Below are 19,427 nucleotides of genomic sequence, written 5' to 3'. Positions count from 1 at the left end.
AATCAAGTTGTAATTTTCAGAGTTATATTTAGAGAATCAAGCTGTTGTAATATTATGAGAGTAAAACATTTAAATTTGGACAGAAAAAAATCCCATAATATTTAATATTTCCAGCATGTGAGATACAGTGCAGCCTGAGCTGCTTCTGACAGCTGCTGTTTGTTTAACAATAGACTCAGTGACTTTACAGTCTTTGAAATCTCTGAAACAGAAGCTAACATAAAACTCTTGTGACATATTTTGTGACATTATTCTTGTCATATTATGATCTAATCATCAAAATTACATTTTTCTGCCTACGATTCTAATGAAGAGTAAGAGTTCTTTTTTAAAAAAAGAGGTTTTGTTCAACACTAGTGTGATCACTGCACAAACAGCGACCATGTTCCACACAGTCTGATCAGTGTCTGAATATAGTCAAATATGCTCATGTGTAGCAGGAAGCTCAGAGCAGTTATTTACACATTATGTGTTAACATTGGTTAAAAGACTGTTAGCTACATGGAGTGACTGTTGCCATTTGCACATTTTGTTGTTGATTTAATTGGATAATTTTGCCTTTTTCTTGCTCATTCACATAAACTCAATAACCTGTAGTCAGGTTGAAGACACATCTCAAATGTAATTGGTTATCTGACCACAGTTCGGAGCCGTAGCAAAGAGCCAGAACAAAATGAGAGATTTTAGTTCTTGATATTTTATATATTTCCAAAAATATATTAGAAATATATTTTCATGAGGACAGTCTGAAAACTTTCTGAAGCCTGTAAATCCACTGTATGAAGTTGTTGTTGTGTTTGTTGAACCACTGGTTGTGTGCTTGCGTGTTGCTCAGATAAGGACTGGGAAGACATCAGGAAGATGCCAGAGTACCCAACACTGCAGAAGGACTTCAGAAGGACAACGTGAGGAAACACTTTGATTATCTGACATCATCACAAACTCACAGAAATTGCCTTTTTTTTTTAAAGTGTGTCTTTGTTTCTGTCAACTGACAGGTACGCAAACAGCAGCTTAATCAAATACATGGAGAAACATAAAGTCAAACCCGACAGCAAAGTTTTTCTCTTGGTAGGTGTGCGTACTCGTTCATGCATGTACACACAAACTCACAAACAAAAAAGAGTTGATTTATGACTGTGAAGCAGGTGAAAGTCCTGTTTGAGTATTTGCATGTTGTCACACCACACCATGACATACAGCCCTGGAGTATGAGAGTGATGTGTCATAGATTAGTGGGTAAACAGTGTGCAACAGTTGTGTCTTTATGACATACTTTTATGTAAAACTGATCAGTTAGATTGAGATGACTGGATTGTTTTATTTATTTATTTATTTATTTATTTATTTTCCACAACAAACCTTGACAGGTGTCTTGTTACAGATGTGAACAGCTGCTCTTCATTTGTCTCTTAGAGCTGCTAATCATTAAACCCCAAAGTAACCACTGTCGATGTGTAAAACATAACGTTTCGGCATTATTGTGTTTTAAGTGACAGAGTATTCATAGATTATTTTTATTTTTAGCTTTATTCATTCTGAGACGTTATGCATAGAGGAAGACGACCCTGTGAACACAACTGTTCCTCTCATTCACACATAGCATGGTTACCACCACAATCACAGTCTGTTTATATTGATGGGTTAAATGCATCATGTTCTCCTGCATCTGTAAGTTCAGTGAGGTGCAGCCCTTAATGTGTTGCACAGTTCTTTGATATGAACCTATTAGCCCCACATTCAGAGAAAATAAATAATAGTTTAGAAGGAATTTTGAAACTAACCCTTTATGTACTGGGATCCTCCAGACAGAAAGTATTAAAGGATTATATTTATGTGACAAGACTCAGTGGTCAAGTGTCATCACCTGAAGGTTGGGTAGGTGACCCTGGCAGCTTGAGACTTTGACCATGAGAAGCTTCTTGGTTGTTCTTTCTATACTGTATGTAATACAGATGTGAACAGCCTCCAACCTAAACATCTGCACTCTAACCTCAGCTGTTCTATGATTTGTAATCCAGTTGCACACTTTCATATCCTAACATTTCCTTTGTCTTTGTGTCCTGTAACACTACGTGTGTGTGCTCTTCTGTCTTCAGCTCCAGAAACTCCTCACAATGGACCCCACCAAAAGAATCACATCAGAGCAGGCACTGCAGGACCCTTACTTCCTGGAGGACCCATTACCAACCACAGAGTGAGTCTTAACTGTTGCAACAGACTTTCCTTTGTCATGATTCAGCTCAGGAAACAAAGGCCCAAAGTGATTACTGCATGGCGATTGTTTTTCCTGTATTTGAATCAGAGTTTTACACTTACAGCATGGTAATGTTTCAGTCATTGACCTGTGTTTTTGTCTATAGTGTGTTTGCTGGGTGTCAGATCCCCTACCCCAAACGAGAGTTTCTCAATGAAGATGAGCCAGAGGAGAAAACAGAGAAGGTAAACAGTCTTTCCATTTCATACACAGCAGCTCTCAGAATAGAAAGACTTTGAATTAAGGTGCAAATCATGAAATTCCTTCTGCAAAAAAGCTAATACCTGATACCACCCACTGATACCTTTTAACTGGTACAAACATACACAGTAAAATAATACGAGAATTCCTCACGTTCGTTTTATTAATTACTCTCATGAACTCTCATGTTCATGTTGGATTCATTTTTAGCCCTGAATATTGAAACAAAATGCTTTCTCCCACACTTCTAAGCTCATACCTCCCCTGCTCTCCACAGCTTCTTAATCACTAACGTTGAGCCTCTGTTGGTCGCCCCGTGTTTCCATCTGCAGAACCAGACTCAACAGCACCAGCAGACGACAGGCCAGACTCAGGCCCAGAACCAGCAGCAGACGACGGCCCAGCAGGCGCCCTCTCAGCAGAGTTCTGCCCAAACAAACGGCACCGCCGGAGCCACAGGGGCCACCGCCGGCGGGGGTTTACAACACGGTCAGGACCAGGGGCCGCCCAACAAGAAACCTCGAATTGGGCCCTCTGGGGCCTCCTCAGGCACCGGGGTGCTGCAGTCAGAGTACCAGGTCAGTAGGATCCCATGTGAGCTGCACTGTTGCATCATCAGATTGCCACTAAAATCTGATGTCTCAAAACCACCTTGACTGTTTCTTATTAATAACTTGAATTCTTTGGAATAAGTTCATGTATAAATCTGGCCTAAGACCTCGCCAGAAATTCTTCCAAGTCATAAAATACCCTCAGTCCAGTGAAACCAGACTAGAAACTAGACAGTTTGACTGGATTTACTTGAGGCTGAAAGGGTCACAGGGTCGTCTGAGAGTCACACAAAATGTCCATAGATGGAGATGATTCAGTTGTGTGGCTACTCTGCAGAGAAGTGGAAGTCCATCTACGATGTCTCCGAAGGAAGGCAGACTGATCAGTACTGTGACAAAGTAACAGCTGAGGGCTCAAAGCAGTGGTTGTCAGGAGCATGTTGCTGTACAGTACCTTGGATACCACAGAGGAAGCTGCTGCTGATTTGTTTTTTGTGAGTTTGGAGTCTCCTGCTCATCTCCCAAAATTAGCTGCTACTTTTAACACTAAGTGGCTTTGGAAAAATAGTCCTACAGTAAGGTGTCCCCTAAATCAGAAAGTCGGGAGCTACTTTTAGCCGTAACAAGCCTTATGAACAGGGACCCAGATTAATGGGTGTTTAGGAGTTTTTGAGTCCATTTTTTAATCCAAATACATGCAGAAGTAATCCCTCTGTGCTGATGAGAGAGGTCAGAGAATGGACAAACAGGCTACATGTTTGTGTGTTCACACACCCACACTTACACACACACACCACATAACAACAGCCTGCCGGCCAACTGATAAGGACCGTGCATTCCACATGGTCCCGATAGAAAAGGTGCCTGTGAGCCTTTGTTTCCTGCTTTGGCTTCGCTCTTATCGCAGCAGAGCTAAGGAGAGTGAGATGTCTGCGTGGCGGAGAGTGCGATGACATGAGCATGAGTGATTGATCTGCACATTCAAGTCTATCACATAAAGAGACGAGCACAGATGGGCAGGTTATCAGGTACCTATCTGAAAGTAAGATCTCATGCAACACACCTGCAGTAAAATCTGTGGTTTGGCTGCTGTGCGGCTTTTGAATTGTGTTGTCAACACATCAAGCCTCCTGTAAGGTTTCTACAGTTCAACACTGCAAATGTTTTCAAATTGATGAAGTTGTTTTGTAGCATTTTTGTGTCTTCCAGGAGCAGCTCAGACCTGCACTGACTGTTCTCTCAACTCTTTTTTTGTCTGCTGGTAATATTCCTGAACAGGATGTTTTGTTTTGTTTTGTTTTTGTTTGTTTTTTTGTTTTTTTTTTACCTCATTACAACTCCATTCTCCAAGTCCATTCTTATTTTTTCTTTTAAGTGGCCCTAAAGTCCACTGTAAGTGCAGGTGCATGCTGGGTCTCACAGCTGTGATTTGCTGTTCTCTCTGTTGTGGCTGCAGCCGCTTAGATTTTATATGGAACGTGAATGAGCGGAGAAGTTAAATTAGATTTTTGAGCTGGTCGTGTAGAGGAACGAGACTCACATGGTTACGCTCAGACTGGCAGGTGTTTGACTATAGACACTCTGAGGTGTCCTGGTGTTTCTACTATTTTGTCCCATTTATTTCAGTAAAGAGAGGCTAAATAACTGAACCATGTCTGCCTCAGTTTCCACGTGGCTAATTTCTCTCCGACTATCCTGTCAATTAAAGGTGTAAAAGCCCCCACCCCTCAGCAAAAAAAACAAAAACAAAACTGAGCATCAGCAGCATCCTGGGGGAGGGACTAGTGTGATAGACTGCATTAGTTTAGAGGCGTTCTTGATAAAGTGTCAGGGGCTGCATGTGAGGTGGCTGGTAGCTGATGTATAAATAAACCAATTGAGTGGCCTGACATACCAGGAGGGTGGTGAGCTGTTGGCGTCCTAGTTTCCCCTTATTGATCCCTCATCCCACTGTCACACAGGCCATCACACACACACACATACAGTATTTTCTAGGCATTCTCCTAAATGATGCTGTGTTGCACATACGAGAGTGAAGTGGAGACATGTAACCAGGTCAGCTCAGGTCCTCACAGACACATATTCTTGTCCTGTCTCAGCTGAGTTGTTTTGTCATGGTTTGGGTTGGACAGTTTGTGCTGATCAGAGTGTTTGTTTCATTTTTAAATGCTACTGTCTGACTTTAACACGTCTCTCTATCAAAACCATAACTAAAGACATTGTCATCTCCACAGTAGAAACACCCGTAGAGTGGTTGACCAACACCTCTCAGTGGACTCTTCAGAATATTTCTGGCTTAAAACAAGAGAAGATGTTGAGCTTCTGTCAGTCAAACACAACATGACACATGATCCTAGAGGTGGATTTGGACGTGATATTAAAATAACAGATTTCTCTGATTTGAGAAATTTGGGGAACATGTAGGAACACAGCATATTGAGGAAAGGTCAAGTTGTTTTGAGATGTCTTTTTAATGTGGAATAGTTACAGATTATAACTTCTAGTAGATGAATTGATAGGGGAATCATATTGTTCATTGCAGCTGCAATTAACACTCTGCACAACTCTGTGTGAGCTTTAAGATGTCTCTGCCGCTCACTGCTGCGTCCTCTCTCTCCCTCCCGTCTCTACGGCAGCATTCTGGCTCCCGCCTTGGTTACCAAAGCAACGTCCAAGGTTCAACCCAGCCCCAGAGCACCATGGGATACACGTCGTCATCCCAGCAGAGCTCCCAGTACACCCACCAGACGCACCGTTTCTGAGGCTCCCGGTCACTCCAGAACCAGCAGAGGAGCCAGCTCCTCCTCTTCCTCTTCCTCCTCCTCCTCCTCTTCCTCTTCCTCTTCCTCCTCCTCCTCCTCTTTTTCTTCCTCCTCCTCCTCCTCCTCCTTCAAAACAACCCTCAGCAACCTCAGCAGATGCGAGCGGACGCCCTGGGCTCCCACATCCCTGGGACCTCCCTCTGTGCATTACATCATTCCAAGTCGCCATCCTCCTCAGCCTCTCTCTCACCTCGGTCCTCTCACCCGACGGCCTTCGCTGGCGCTGTAACACGGAGGGAAAACAAACACAGGAACCAAAAATCCTAACAAAGTCGTGACTTATCAGGCTGGTGAACCGAACTGAACATATAATGTAAGATAGATGTGAAGGCATCACACACAGACTCAGAACCATGGCACTTACAAACACAACGTTCCTCCACGAGGAAGAATCGCAGCTGTGTTCATATATGTACATTATATTATAGCACTTTTTTTAATTTGATTTTTGTTTTGTTTTTTGTTTTTTTCGCGCTTGTTTGCTAGAGTTTTCAAGTTTACCTTGATAGTTGATGTCATTGTAAATATTGTTACATATGGAAACTATCAGATGAAACAGCGGAGGGAAAGGCCTTTACTGTCATCTCTAGTGTATTATTACCTTGGATAATCAAAGAGAGGTTTGAGTTAACCCAAGAAGGAAAACAGATCCAGAGTTAATGTTTCTACATAGAAAAAACAATCAGCTCTGATGCTGATGCAATTGCAGGGAAATATTAAATGCGCAACTTAACTTAATCTTCTTCTTATAGTAGGGTTTCTGTATTTAGACCTCTCTTTATCTACATTTGGATTTGGAAAGTAAGAGAAGTAGTTGTCTTTTTACAGCTCAGAGGACGAGGTAAGAATCATTTGACGGCCGAGCTTCACTTAACTCCGACCTGCGCGGCGTCTTCAGGAGGTCGGACGCCTCTCGTTCGTGACTGGCAGCTCCAGCGTTTTCTTCTACGGAAGCTGTTGATGGACACTTTGCTCTGACACCCATCTTCTAGTGGACCCTCAAGACTTTCAAGGTTTCTGAACATGACTGTGCACATAAAGGGCAGCTAACAGTACAGCCCCCCCCCCCCCCCTCGCCCCAGTATATGCTCCTTGAGACTGTTACTGCCTGATGTCAGATTGTTTTTTTTTAAAGATTTTATTGTTATCATTGATGCCCTGTGTGCATGTGTGTGTGTGTGTGTGTATGCATGTGTGCGTGCCTCTGTGTGTGTGTGTGTGTGTGTGTGTGTGTGTGTTGTTTATCATTTTACTTACTAGAACTGCACTGACCGCTGAACCAATCTGCAAAGAGCTGGAACAAGTGTAGGGTGAGTTTGGTCCTCCTCCTCCTCCCTGTCCAACACAAGACCAGGACACATTCAAAGACAACGGGTGCGTTTTTTAATACATACCGGAAGTGATGTAAACAGAAAACGTCCCCTGGCCTTACACAGGTATCTTTTATTTATTTTTTTTAACTTTTTTTTCTTCAAACTAAAAAAAAAGGTACCGTGACAAAAACAACAGAAAAGTCAAGTGTAATAATAATAATAAGAAAACAATCAAACGTAGAACACCAAAGACAAAGAAAGAAAGACACAGATGTTTTATATTAATGAAAATATATAAATGTGTATATCCACAGGGTCAGCACTGGTGTCACCTGGTTACCTACTGAATATATAGACACCCCATGTTTTCCAAAATACTGCTCACTTTATGAATAATTGTTCATTGTTTGGTCATTTCTCCAGACCTCCCATTGAACAGGAAGATATTTTCCGTTTTCCACGGTCCAACTGTGCAGCCACTCTCTGGTATATTTCCCCACAAGTTCCCAGTCATCCGACCCTCATACAGCACATGCACATAGATTTTTATCCTGTAATTTAAGTCTCACCGTTTTACAGGGGGTCCAGTAACCCATATGCTCCATCCTTAAACTAATTAACAGAGTTTGCACTTCCCTCTATGTGTTACACCAGGACCTGACAACATCCTCCCACATCTCATCAGCCACTGTATCTCCTGTCTTACACCGCTGAGCTGTGGTGGCTGAGATCGTCTCTAGATGTCACACTGCGAGCCTTGTCTTTTTTATGACTTTCATATGAAGCCTGAGCAGCTGAATGTTCATTGAATAAATGAGGCAGTTAAACAGAAAACCTTGAAACAGCCCCGGTGCTGTTTGCTGTTCTCCTCTCCTCTGGAGGTGACAAGATCACCTCACACTGCCTCCACACCTCGCTGGTTCACACATCGTATCGCTTCCAAGTTTCTCTTCGCTTGGACCAGTTGCCGGGCAACCAGCATCGACTCCAGGAAGTTACTGGTCCTGCCAAAGAAATATAAAATGGCTAATTTAGCACAAAAACAAACAAACATGAGTTAATTTCTCTTCCCTTATGGATGAATGTGATTGTATTCCTGTGTCACGCTTCAGATTCTCTTCAGCACACAAAACACAGAGAACGCTTTTATTTTTTTCTGTGGTGGACAGAGACAGGAGAGAGAGAGAGAGACCTGCATTAAAGTGTCCAGATGGCTGGAAGTCAAACCAGGGATTTGCTCATTTTGCCAATACGGTACGCACTCTAACCAGTCAGCCATAAGGACGCCGTAGTACGCAGTACAACAGTCTCACATTGTAAATCTGGACTTGTTCCTCCTTACTGTAAATTCTATTTAATTCTTTCCTAGAATCAAGTTTGATCTTTCAGATTAAGACTCACAGCTTTGTTAGGACTGAAAACAGTTGCTGCAACAATAACCATGCTATTATTAAGACTTTAAAACACCACTTATAATAACCCAGTGTTCTCATGTGTACATGTAACACCATCACAGGCTGGTTTGTATCTCTTCCGCTTTTCATTTCCACAAATTCTCCTCCATCCTCACTGGTCCTGGTTGGTTTAATGAGCAGCCATCATATGGGATGTATTAAAAAACGCACCCAGTGACTCTTAACCTTAATTTGTGTTTGTCCAGACACTGGATGTGTGGGTGTGGGACAGAGTGGGGAGGGTGGGGGGGGTATGTGGCCTGCTAGGAAATACTGACACCTTGTGGCTGAAAGAGAAGCAGACCTCTGCTCTCTGTAAAACTGTATTCATACAAGTAAAATATGATGTTGCCAGAGTCAAAGCAGTTTTATCAGAAAATGCAACACGTCCTGTTTTACTATAAAAACGTATCTGATTGTTGTGTCCAGCATCCCAGTCACTTTTGACCGATGCTGAAGCAGCTTCCCAGTGGGACAAGAGTTACATCTCAACACTAAAATTGTCTCATGAAGGCTTTTTGTTTCATGCATTGATACTAATCATGAAAAATGATCTTCAGTGACTCCTCTGCTGTTCCACCCCGTGTCTTTCTCTGCACCAGCCTGGTAGATTTATTTATTTACGATATTATTATGATGTTTCGGGTCAGGGTCACTTCCATCCAAACTGTGTCAGTTCTGCAAAATGAAAAGCTAGCGGGTTTTTCTACCTTACCTTATAAAGCAAAGATTTACAACAAGTGCAGATGAACTTTTGTAGGATTCATGTCCATCCCTGACTCTGATCTTGAAATTCTGAAGTGTTTCGGTCCAAAATATTATATTCTAAAAAAAAAAACAGTTCACCATTTTAAAGATCTGCTAACCAGCTGTTGTATATTTTACTCTAAAGCTGCATCAATTGACTCCTGTTGGCCACCTTGGGCCAATGAACAAGCTGAAAACACAAAGTCCACCCCGACCTCTTAGTGAGCGTTTGTCTCTCTGGTTCTTGGATTTACCCCCTATAATATTAAGATGAATGTATGGTGGCCCTGAGAGCTCAAAACACTGTACCTTAAGAAAACACACACTTGTTCAGTGCTCTTTTACTGTTCCCTGGAAACACTGCCATCGTGTTGTGAATATTTGCAGCTCATTTGCTTCGTCAGTTTGTGTTTTCTTAAGTTGCAGTGAGTATCTGCTACTGCTGCTGTTAGCATTGGCAGGTACTCAACATCTGAGCTCATAATCTTCTTCCATGTCCATAACATCCAAAACACAGCTCTAATGTCTTTTTTTTTCAATTTTGAATCTCTACAGTGCATTTAAACAAAGGTTAGGATTATTTCACTTAAGGTTAACCTCAGCTAAAGCTGGTATGGCTAATGTTCAGTCTCCTTTTTATCTCATTTTGGTCTCAACAAAGTCCTGCTTCTTTAGCTGTTAGATATTTTGTCATGTTTACTAGCTCGCTGGTAGCTTTGCCTGTAGGCAGCTAGCTTACAGTACAGTAGGTATGTTAGGGTTTCTTCACTGAAAACCACTGCAGGCTTGAAAATCACAGTGAGCTTAAAAAGGCTAATGTGGCTGATAGATTGGAGGGAAGAGCAGAGGCTGGAGACAACCCTGTGGGTTCTCCACTAAAGGCCATTACACTTACAGAAGATCCACACAAATTTCATAATGTTTTCTTATGGTGCAACATGTGCTACTATGTGGAAAACATGTAACATGATATAACCATAGACTGTAAAAAGAATGGACGTAGCGTCCGTGACGTCACCCATTGGTTTGGAGGAGTCTGTTTTGTGCCGCTACTATGGGGATTTGAGCCGCGCCATGTTGGATTCTACTTGCCATATTTGGAGCGGTGCGGCCGTTAGCCGGCCGAGAGCCCGCCCACTGGCCTCGTAGCAGCGGTCGCCGGACCTGTCACTCAACGGTTCTGCTCCCTAATTGGCCAGAACTTTAAACCTAATAACAGTAAAACGGTAGAGTTTTTAAAAAATTCACCCCCCTCAGAGTGTGTGCGGGGGTCCACATGGGGTCCCAAACCCAAGGTTGAGAAACACTGATATAACATGCTACAAACACTGCAGAGTTTCACCATGTACATGCGGTCACATGGTCAAATGTGAAATTCATGTGTGGTTTTTTTTTGTGTGTGTGTAAGGCTACACACAGTCATGAGATCAATTGTTAATCTATAAATTGTTACTTAGTGCAGCTTTAAGAAGGAGCAGTGGGCATGTCAGAGTTTTTGGACATGAGCTCTTCACAGCGTCTGCTTCAGTCGATCCATTAGTTTTCTGACAGCCTGGCAGACAGATCCACGGGGGGGACGCAGATGTGATAGGGAATGAAAACCAGCAGCTATTCAAAGGTTTTCTCCTCCCTTCAGTGTGTGTATCTTAAATCAAACTGAGCAGCAGCAAGGATACGTTTAGTTGTAGATTTCTCTCTCCACACAAGCGAGGTGTCACAAATATTGAGCATGAGGCTCCGTTGGACAAATTACTGTCAGACAACTCCTATGCAAAAAAAATAAAAGTAAAAAAACAAAACAAACAAAAAAAGCCAGTCTAAAGCTTTCACCTGTGCTTAGGTTTTGCAGTTGACAAGTTTTACTATATTTAGATGGATTATGTGTATTCATTCCCTGTGTAATATTGAGTACAGTAGTCCAGGACAGCACTCTCTTATGTCCTTTTTTCACAGCATTTTAAAAGATACTCTAAATAAACTATTGTAGATAAATACATATATATGGATAGTATACAATCATATTTATTATTTCCATACATCTATGTATAATACTCATGTTCTGAACTTTCCTCTGCCTTAACTATAGTAGCTATAGAAAGGGACCTCTGTCAGATAAAACCAGACTTCACTCTTGTTTCATCTCTATATGCTCACGTGGAAGCATGTCTAGTTACTGAATGTTAACGCCACCTTAATGTACAGTGGAATGAAGGTGATGCTGATCGCTCACTCACCGGCTTGTTGCGCAGATTTTCCACAGTGTCTCTTTTTTACATGAATGATCATATTTGTGTGTGGATGGTGCCTTTTTTTTATTTGTGCATCCTTTGAAGATGTCATAGGAACATGTTGTTTTTATTCTCTCAGTCTTTCAATGTGTGTGCGCGCGTGTGTGTTTCGCCTTTTTTCCCCCCACAGTACTTGTAGCATATTATCATTCACATAATGTGTATGGAATGCCATCTGAATCAGTGTTCAATAAATAAATAAATATGTACATGAATAAATAAATAAATAGCCTACAGCCATCAAATAAGTCCTGAAATAAATAAATTAGGTTAAAAAAGATAGAAATATATATGTTTGTAAATATTAACATATGTGAGTAATTAAAATAATAAAGAGCTTTGTAAATGAATAAGTAAATACATTCTTAAAATGACATTTTTATGTTTATTTCAGGGCACTTCTATTCTATAATTCCAAACATATTTATTTCTGCTAATGCAAATTTCCCAGCTCATATTTATTCCATTTGTTATATAATATAAATATATTCAGATGGAATTATAAAGTAAATGTCCCCTGAAATAAATAAATAAATCACTTTTAAAAATGAAAATACATGTATTTATTAATTATTTGGTTATTCATACAGCTCCTTATTAATTTATTAATTCACTCATCATCATCATCATCGATATACAGTAATTCTACATTTACATTCACTAAGCTTTTATCTCAAGTGACTGACAAGTGAAGGACATGTATATTTCTGTATTTATTACTTTATTTATTTATTTCAGGATTTATCCCATTTGAGTATTTATTCCTTTGTGTGTGTGTGTGTGAGTGTGTACTATTTCATGTCTTTGTGTCACACCATCTGAAGACTGCAAACAACGCTGATGGAAGATGATCACTTTGTTTTCTCTTCTGATAGATATTGTGCTCACACAATTACTTAATCGCAGTTCTAAGTATGATTTTGAAATGCTGTACATAAAGACATATTTTAAGAATTTTTCATTGAGATATTGATAACTGAGAATTGTCTTTTAATGCACTGTTGTTGCTCAGATATTTAGTGGTAAAATAAAGAAAAAGTACTTGATGTTTTGTTTTTAATGTCTTGCTTGCTTTAGACACTAAAGTCCCGGCAGTGCTGATGAAAAGTGATGACGCAGATGATGCTCCGTCTGTGTGTGTGTGTGTGTGTGTGTGTGTGTGTGTGTGTGTGTGTGTGTGTGTGTGTGTGTGTGTGTGTGGCTGTACATACATATGGGGTGACACACATCACTACACAACCATAAGACATCTAGTGCAGCTCGAGGTCTCTTTCCCACTCTCACATTTCCTCCTTTTGCTAGTGTTACATGTGCCTGTCTATTTCTAGTAGAGAACAAAAAGCACCTTTTGTCGCAGTGTCAGGCGGGCTGACGCTTCATCCTGCAAGCCTCAGTATCTGCGATGTGTTCAGTGCCTGTCACAAGACATAGTTACAGTCACCTTCCTTAAAATGTTCTCAGAAATCATATCATTATCACTTAATTCCCCAGAGCTCAGTGAGAATGATCTGCAGGCTGCAGTGTCTGTCCACTCCTTTATACGCATGTGTGAGAGAGAGAGGTTGTGTGTACTGTGAGGGACTATGTGCACACACAGTCTCAGATCTACATCTTGCCTAAATGGTTTGTCTTTTCATGGCATTATGGATGAGGCAGCAAAAGCTCGACACCCGACACAAATCAAAAGATTTAATTACCTGCCTTTAGCAAACACGTCCACACTTAACTGTACAAATTACTGTTCATGAGAAAAAAGTCATAATACTGTAAAAACCTCCTTTGTCTCATCCACTGGTGGTTGATGTTCAGGGGAACACTGCAGCTCCTTGTGTTGGCCACTTGATGTCACCCAAGGGTGACAGTTTACAGTACAACGAAGGTGGCACTGTGATCCTGCAACATAAGACAAACGGCTGATGAGAGAAATGCAGTATTCAGAATATTGTCTCATATATTTAAAGGAATGTTAAATGTTTGAATCCATGAACTTTAATTCACACAGTTTCCCACAGAACAGACTGACTGACCACACAGCCTGAACCTCCAGCCTCTAGAGGTCTCTCAGTCAAAACAGTAATGACAGACAGCTTTGGTGATGAAACATCATGGGATTATGTGTCCAGTTACAGTCTCCATCTCAGTGCAACTGAGATGAATATACTTTGTGATGGTCGTAATAATCATTATTTTAGAAATGGAGTTTTCCCTTTTATCTGTCAGAACTTTATGTCATTAGAAGTTGTAAAGAACCAATAACAGCTTCATATTCACTGCAACATCTTTATCCCTGTAGAAACAGAAAATATCATGCACTTTATCCTGAACGGGCTTTTTGTGGAGATGCATGTTGCTGTTTCTGTTTCCCTGTCATGTATCAGTCTGCAGCCTGTTGATCCGCCGAGTGCCAGGTCAGAAACTGTGCTTTCTGTCAACCTCAGGCTGCTGCACAGCTACAGACCTTTGTATTCTTCTTTCTTATTGGGCTACACACACTAACACACAGTTACAGTGACCATGTGTGGATGATTGGAGCGCTTACAGAGCACCGGCGCCACCTACAGCCTCACTGCAGCCACTGGAGGGAAGATAATGCCATGGAGAGAGCACAACAGAAAACAAACACCTCTCTCACACAGTGTTAGTCTGTGTGTGGTTGTGTGTGGTTATATGTGTGTGTGGTGGCATACTTTCAGGTAGTGTAGGGTTTGTGTCTCCTGCTGAGCTCCCTCATCAGGGCCTAGCTTCCCTAATTGGTCACTTGCTGCCTCCTGTCAGTTTTAAGCTGGTTTCCTGAGCTGCAGCGGTGCCTCCTCTTCACCCCGTAACAGACTGCTACACCTGCTGTGAACAGTACTCCATATAGAGGAGCTTTTATATGAGTTAACTTGCAACTTTACAGCACGAGCAACCAACTAATCTGCTGAAACTGTTGCGTTGTTCTGCTTTGCCCTTTCCTTGCCTTATTGTGCCTCATTTCTTGCCTCACTGGCTTGATGTATAATTGAGAGGGTGAGAACATTATAGTTGGAATTTAGTAGACCTAGTAGTAGTAGTAGTATAGACCTAACTAAGAGACATACAGAAACATACTGACTGACATACTTTTCCCCCTCAAGCAGCACACTGTGTGTGGTTAGTTGGCGGCTATAACTTATAGGCTACAGATGTGTCGCAGTCACATACTGAATACCAATACCACTATACCAATACGAATACCACTGCAAAACCTACTAACTGGGCCACCAGTTGTACACCAGCTAAATGCAATGGGCTTTATGCACAGCTCCACTTACTTCCTGAAATAAGCCAGCTCCTTTATTTCCTGTCTTACATTATTGGACCAACTGATTAATCCAGGTGTGTCTGACTATTGTTGTGAGGTCAGGCACACCTGGATTAATCAATTGGTCCAATAATGTAAGACAGGAAATAAAGGAGCTGGCTTATTTCAGGAAGTAAGTGGAGCTGTGCATAAAGCCTATTAGCCATTATTCTTGTGTTACAGTGCAATCTGTTTTCAGTTTTTGGCCGTGCCCATCTCCCGCAGCGGCAGGGGTACATCTAGGTGGATCATGTGACCAAGGGTAGCCAGGTCATTTCATTTATCTAAATTATTATTATTATTTGTTCAGTGTTATTCTTAAAGGGCCACAGGCAGGCTTTCACACACACGCAAAAAAAAAGGAGCCTCAGCTCACTGTTTGTCCTGTTTGGGTTTCTGTTGGACTGACTATTTTAACTGTAATAAATTGGAGTATGGAAGAAATTCCACTCAAGTCCATAGTAAAACAGTTAGACGTGTCACAGAGCACATCCATGGCAATAGAATGACCTAGAATGAAGGTCAGGGGGACAGTTGTGAAAGGAGGAGGGTCACACAAGGTTACAAAACTCTCTCGTGGACAAGTTGTGACCTGCACATTCACCACGCTATGAGATAATAATGGAAAGTTACGAGACAGAGTTGTTTTTGAGGTAAATTCTTGCAAAACCGCTGATGCACGTTTCCGTCGGGGTCAGTTTTACGGGAAGAAGTCTCTGCATTTGCCTCGAAAACAACTCTGTGTCGTAACATTGTGTTATTATCTCAATTTGCCAAAAATGTTGAACTATCCCTTTAAAGGTGTTCATTTTGTTCCAAATGAACCTGAGCTAATCCACTTTCCATGTCCATGCAAACATTGTTATTTTTTATCCATGTTGAACCCTGTTTATAGGAGAGAGCCAGAGTCTCAGTAGAGTGAACGATGGAGATGTCACTGAACTCTTCTCCTTTGAAGGTTTCAACCTCTCCACTGAGGCAAACTCGCAAATATTCTGGAGAAACCAGGTTTAAATCAAAATGTATTATTGAGTTTATAGTTCCACTCATCTGCAGTGTAAACTATGGAAACAGATCTGACAACTCAGATGTACAAAACCTTGATTAACAAATGTTTAAAGAAAAAAAAGTTTAGCCATGATGTGTGTGAAGAGCATGCCAGACCACCCTCCACTCCGCCTCTGGTATAAACACAATGTTTCTGTCAATTCATTAGAAAATTTGCGCATTTAATTATTACATTCATGTGTTTCTTATTTCTTATGCAAGACATTTTTACATTAGAGGAGAAAAATCCACCACTGACAAACACCTTGGTGTGATTGATGGCAAACAGGAGGAACCTGAGTCACGGTGCTCAGTCATCAGTGTGAGTAATTTTCTTATTTCCTGCCAGTTTCATGTATGAAACCATCTATCAACTATATGAACTGCTGATATTAGAGCGTTTGTTTCTTCTCAGTGGCACTTCTTAATGTGGTTTTAATGATCTTCAAATATGAACATTTCAATTGTTTATATTAAGTGGACAATATTTGGAGTGGATGGAGATGGAGTAACCCTCTTCTTCCTCTTTCTGAATTATCTCCTTGTTCAGGAGTTACCTTGGTACCAGTCACCACCTCTGACTCTGATTCAGTGTTGACCAACTCACTGCCTGGTGTGGGATGTCAGACTGATGTGTTGGTGTACTCCTCCTCCTCAGGCACTGCTGTGTGTGGAGGGAAACTACAGAATCACAATGAATAGAACAGAAATCGTCAAATACAAGCAGTGATGAGATCGATCATTCAGATCAATATTAAAATGCATGATCATCATGTTTCAGTGATGAAGGACACACACAGTGTAACCCTGTGGTTAACACACACAGAGCTTCTCTTGTGTGTGTGTGTGGGTGTCACTGAAATACAAAATATATATAATATTTTTAACGAATCTCTATTTTTTTTCTCTCTTCTTCTTTTTTTTTTACTCTCACAGCTCCAAGTTGCAGAGTGCGATTTCCTTTCACAGGTCACAAACTGCAGTGGTGCACATGCAGTGTGACAAGCTGAAGCCTACAAAGCTGACAAAGACGTCACTTACTATTCCAGCAACAAGATGGTGAGTTCAGTGTTGCTGTTACATCCTGTCCTCTCTTCACGACTCCCCAAATTTACCCCTTTTCAGGTCCTTGCTCGGCTCCTCGGTCTTCTTCTTTTCCTCTGACGACGTCTTCTTTGCCTTTTTTAACTTCTTTTGCGCCTATGCCATGATAAATTGAGAGTAGTAAACTAGCTGGCTTCTTCTAGCTAAGTGAGAGGTGTTAATGTTCATGCTGAGGCGTAGCAGGGCAGGCAAAGAAAGTTACATGGTGTAATACCAGGCCATGGAGTCATTCTCCCTGTTACAAGTCAATGAAACATCAGAATGATGTTGAAATGATCATTTTTAGGTAGAATAATTACATACTGTAGACTTAGACTAGAAATTCAAGTAGCCAGTAGTTAAAGTAACCAGTAGTGCATATAACAATATGACAGAGCCTTTTCTATCGCTGCCCCCTGGAACCCACTCCCCAAACCCATCCATATCTGCACACACCTCCAAGACCATGCTCACCTTTTTAAATTAGCTTTTAATTTTATTATTCTAACTTTGCTCTATTTTATGAATTTTAAAGTGAAGTGTCTTTGAGCATATGTAGAAGCGCTTAAAAATAAAATGTATTTATTATTAATATAATATAATAATAATAATTAAATATGCATAATGTATAAACTGCAATGGAAGAAAAAACTGTGCAAATACAGCTGTGCATTGTTGTTTCCCATGCTGTATGGGCAGTAGTACAAACACGTTTTTGAGTCTGTCTGTGCAGCAGGCTAGTGACAGAAACCTGTCACTGAACACACTCCTCTGCCAGGTGAATGTGTTGTGTAGAGGTGTTGTGTGATGTCTTGTGTAGAGCCACACAGTGGCTTTAAGATGATGTGATGCGAGCACCGCCCTTCATTAGTGTGAGGTATCTGTTTAGATACAAAATAAAGTGCCTGTTATTCCTACAATTAAACTGCCAGAGAGAGCAGCAGCTCCAAGTCCTCTCTACCCACTTCAGCTCTAGTAGGAACGTGCTGGGCCCATCCACAGAGTCAGTTTGACCTTAAGGGTAGGAGATCGGCATCTGGAGCTCTGCCATCACACCACTCACTTCCAGTCTGCTCTGAGAGCCTCTGACCACAACTTGATGCTTACACTCCACAGACCTTGACATTTCAATTGCCTCTCTCAGTAATAAACTCTCCACTCGGCTCAAAACAGACCCAGGCTGTGTTTGTGTTGTTGTCTCTTACATAACGCTAACACCAATGCAGTTTGAGTGTTGCAGTGTTATTGGGATTTCTGTCACTGTTCGGAGCAGCCATCTTGTATTTTTGGTGGCTGATCTGCAAACACAAGTGGGTCTGTCATACTGAAGGGCTACGTACGGCAACACCACTTGGACAATCAACACCGCCTGGTTTGCGATGTTAAGACCCTCGCAATGAATTACTGCATTTCCAGTAGATATTCCTCCAGTTTCCTCTCTCTGGAAAACTATTCTATTCTTTGAATGGACAGTCGACACCAGTATTAGAAGATGTGGATTGGATAAACAGACTGTTATGAGCATGTGATGCAGGAAATAAGAGCCGAAGTTGACTTCAGACTGTTTCAGTAGTTCATGTTTGAAATATTTAAAATCAGATTCATAATTGATTAAATATTATATCAGTGTGAGGATCATTGTTCTAGACAGCAGAGACTAAATGTTTATCATCATCATCATCATCATCATCATCATCATGTTGGGCTGTTGTACTGTTGGTCATTGTAGAGATGAGTGTGCAGCTAAGCATTTGTGTTGAGATTCGTGTCTTGGTCTTTTAGACAGAACTGTAACTCCCTGTTAAACTCTGAGCTCTGAGCACACTCTGAACAGTGAAACAACAGATCCGCAGCATGCTGATTCAATCCAGCACCAACCCCAGTGAAAACATCCACTGAGGAAACTCAACCAATCATAAACATGAGGTGTTGACCTGCCCTTCCAGTAACCTGACGTGTTGTGTTTTGACCTTCAGGGCTACCATAGAAACCCCCTCATCGGGTTGAATCAGAGATGCTCCAGCATGACAGCTTTCACACTTCTTATACCTCTACATGTACATCCAATAATTAAACACAGAAATACAGAATGATTCATACTGATGCAAAATAAAACAAAATATTCAAAAATATCACCACACCATGAGCACAGAGGCAGGGAGACAGGACAGGCAAATACCACTGAATGGCTGAAAGGCTAAACTCCAGGTCAGACACTAAACTGGTCATAACACACTGAGGCTGAACATGGAGAGACTCACAAACAACAAAGATGAACTGACACAGGAGGCATGGAGCACCCAGACTCAATTCACTATGACAGGATAATGAGAAACTAGTGC

General features: G+C 41.3%; 1 protein-coding gene across 3 annotated transcripts in view; it reads left to right on the top strand.

Moving 5' to 3' along the window:
• cdk19 (cyclin dependent kinase 19) overlaps positions 1–5,930 on the top strand; it is a 48,259-nt gene extending 42,329 nt beyond the window's left edge. The window contains exons 8-13 of one of the 3 annotated variants that reach the window (XM_084001039.1): positions 836–905; positions 999–1,071; positions 2,100–2,197; positions 2,364–2,442; positions 2,791–3,036; positions 5,646–5,930. In XM_084001039.1, the coding sequence (XP_083857165.1) occupies positions 836–905; positions 999–1,071; positions 2,100–2,197; positions 2,364–2,442; positions 2,791–3,036; positions 5,646–5,771 (692 nt within the window). In that variant the 3' untranslated portion in view covers positions 5,772–5,930. Of the gene's footprint in view, positions 1–835; positions 906–998; positions 1,072–2,099; positions 2,198–2,363; positions 2,443–2,735; positions 3,037–5,645 lie in introns of those variants that run through there. The other 2 variants (XM_084001040.1, XM_084001041.1) reach the window with 2 other exon arrangements.
• The last annotated feature ends 13,497 nt before the right edge of the window (positions 5,931–19,427 follow it).

The sequence above is a fragment of the Trachurus trachurus genome (assembly GCF_905171665.1).
Source record: "Trachurus trachurus genome assembly, chromosome: 24".
In the NCBI taxonomy this organism is placed as follows: domain Eukaryota; kingdom Metazoa; phylum Chordata; class Actinopteri; order Carangiformes; family Carangidae; genus Trachurus; species Trachurus trachurus.
Note: the sequence above shows the minus strand (reverse complement) of the source record. Positions and strands in the feature narration are given on the sequence as shown.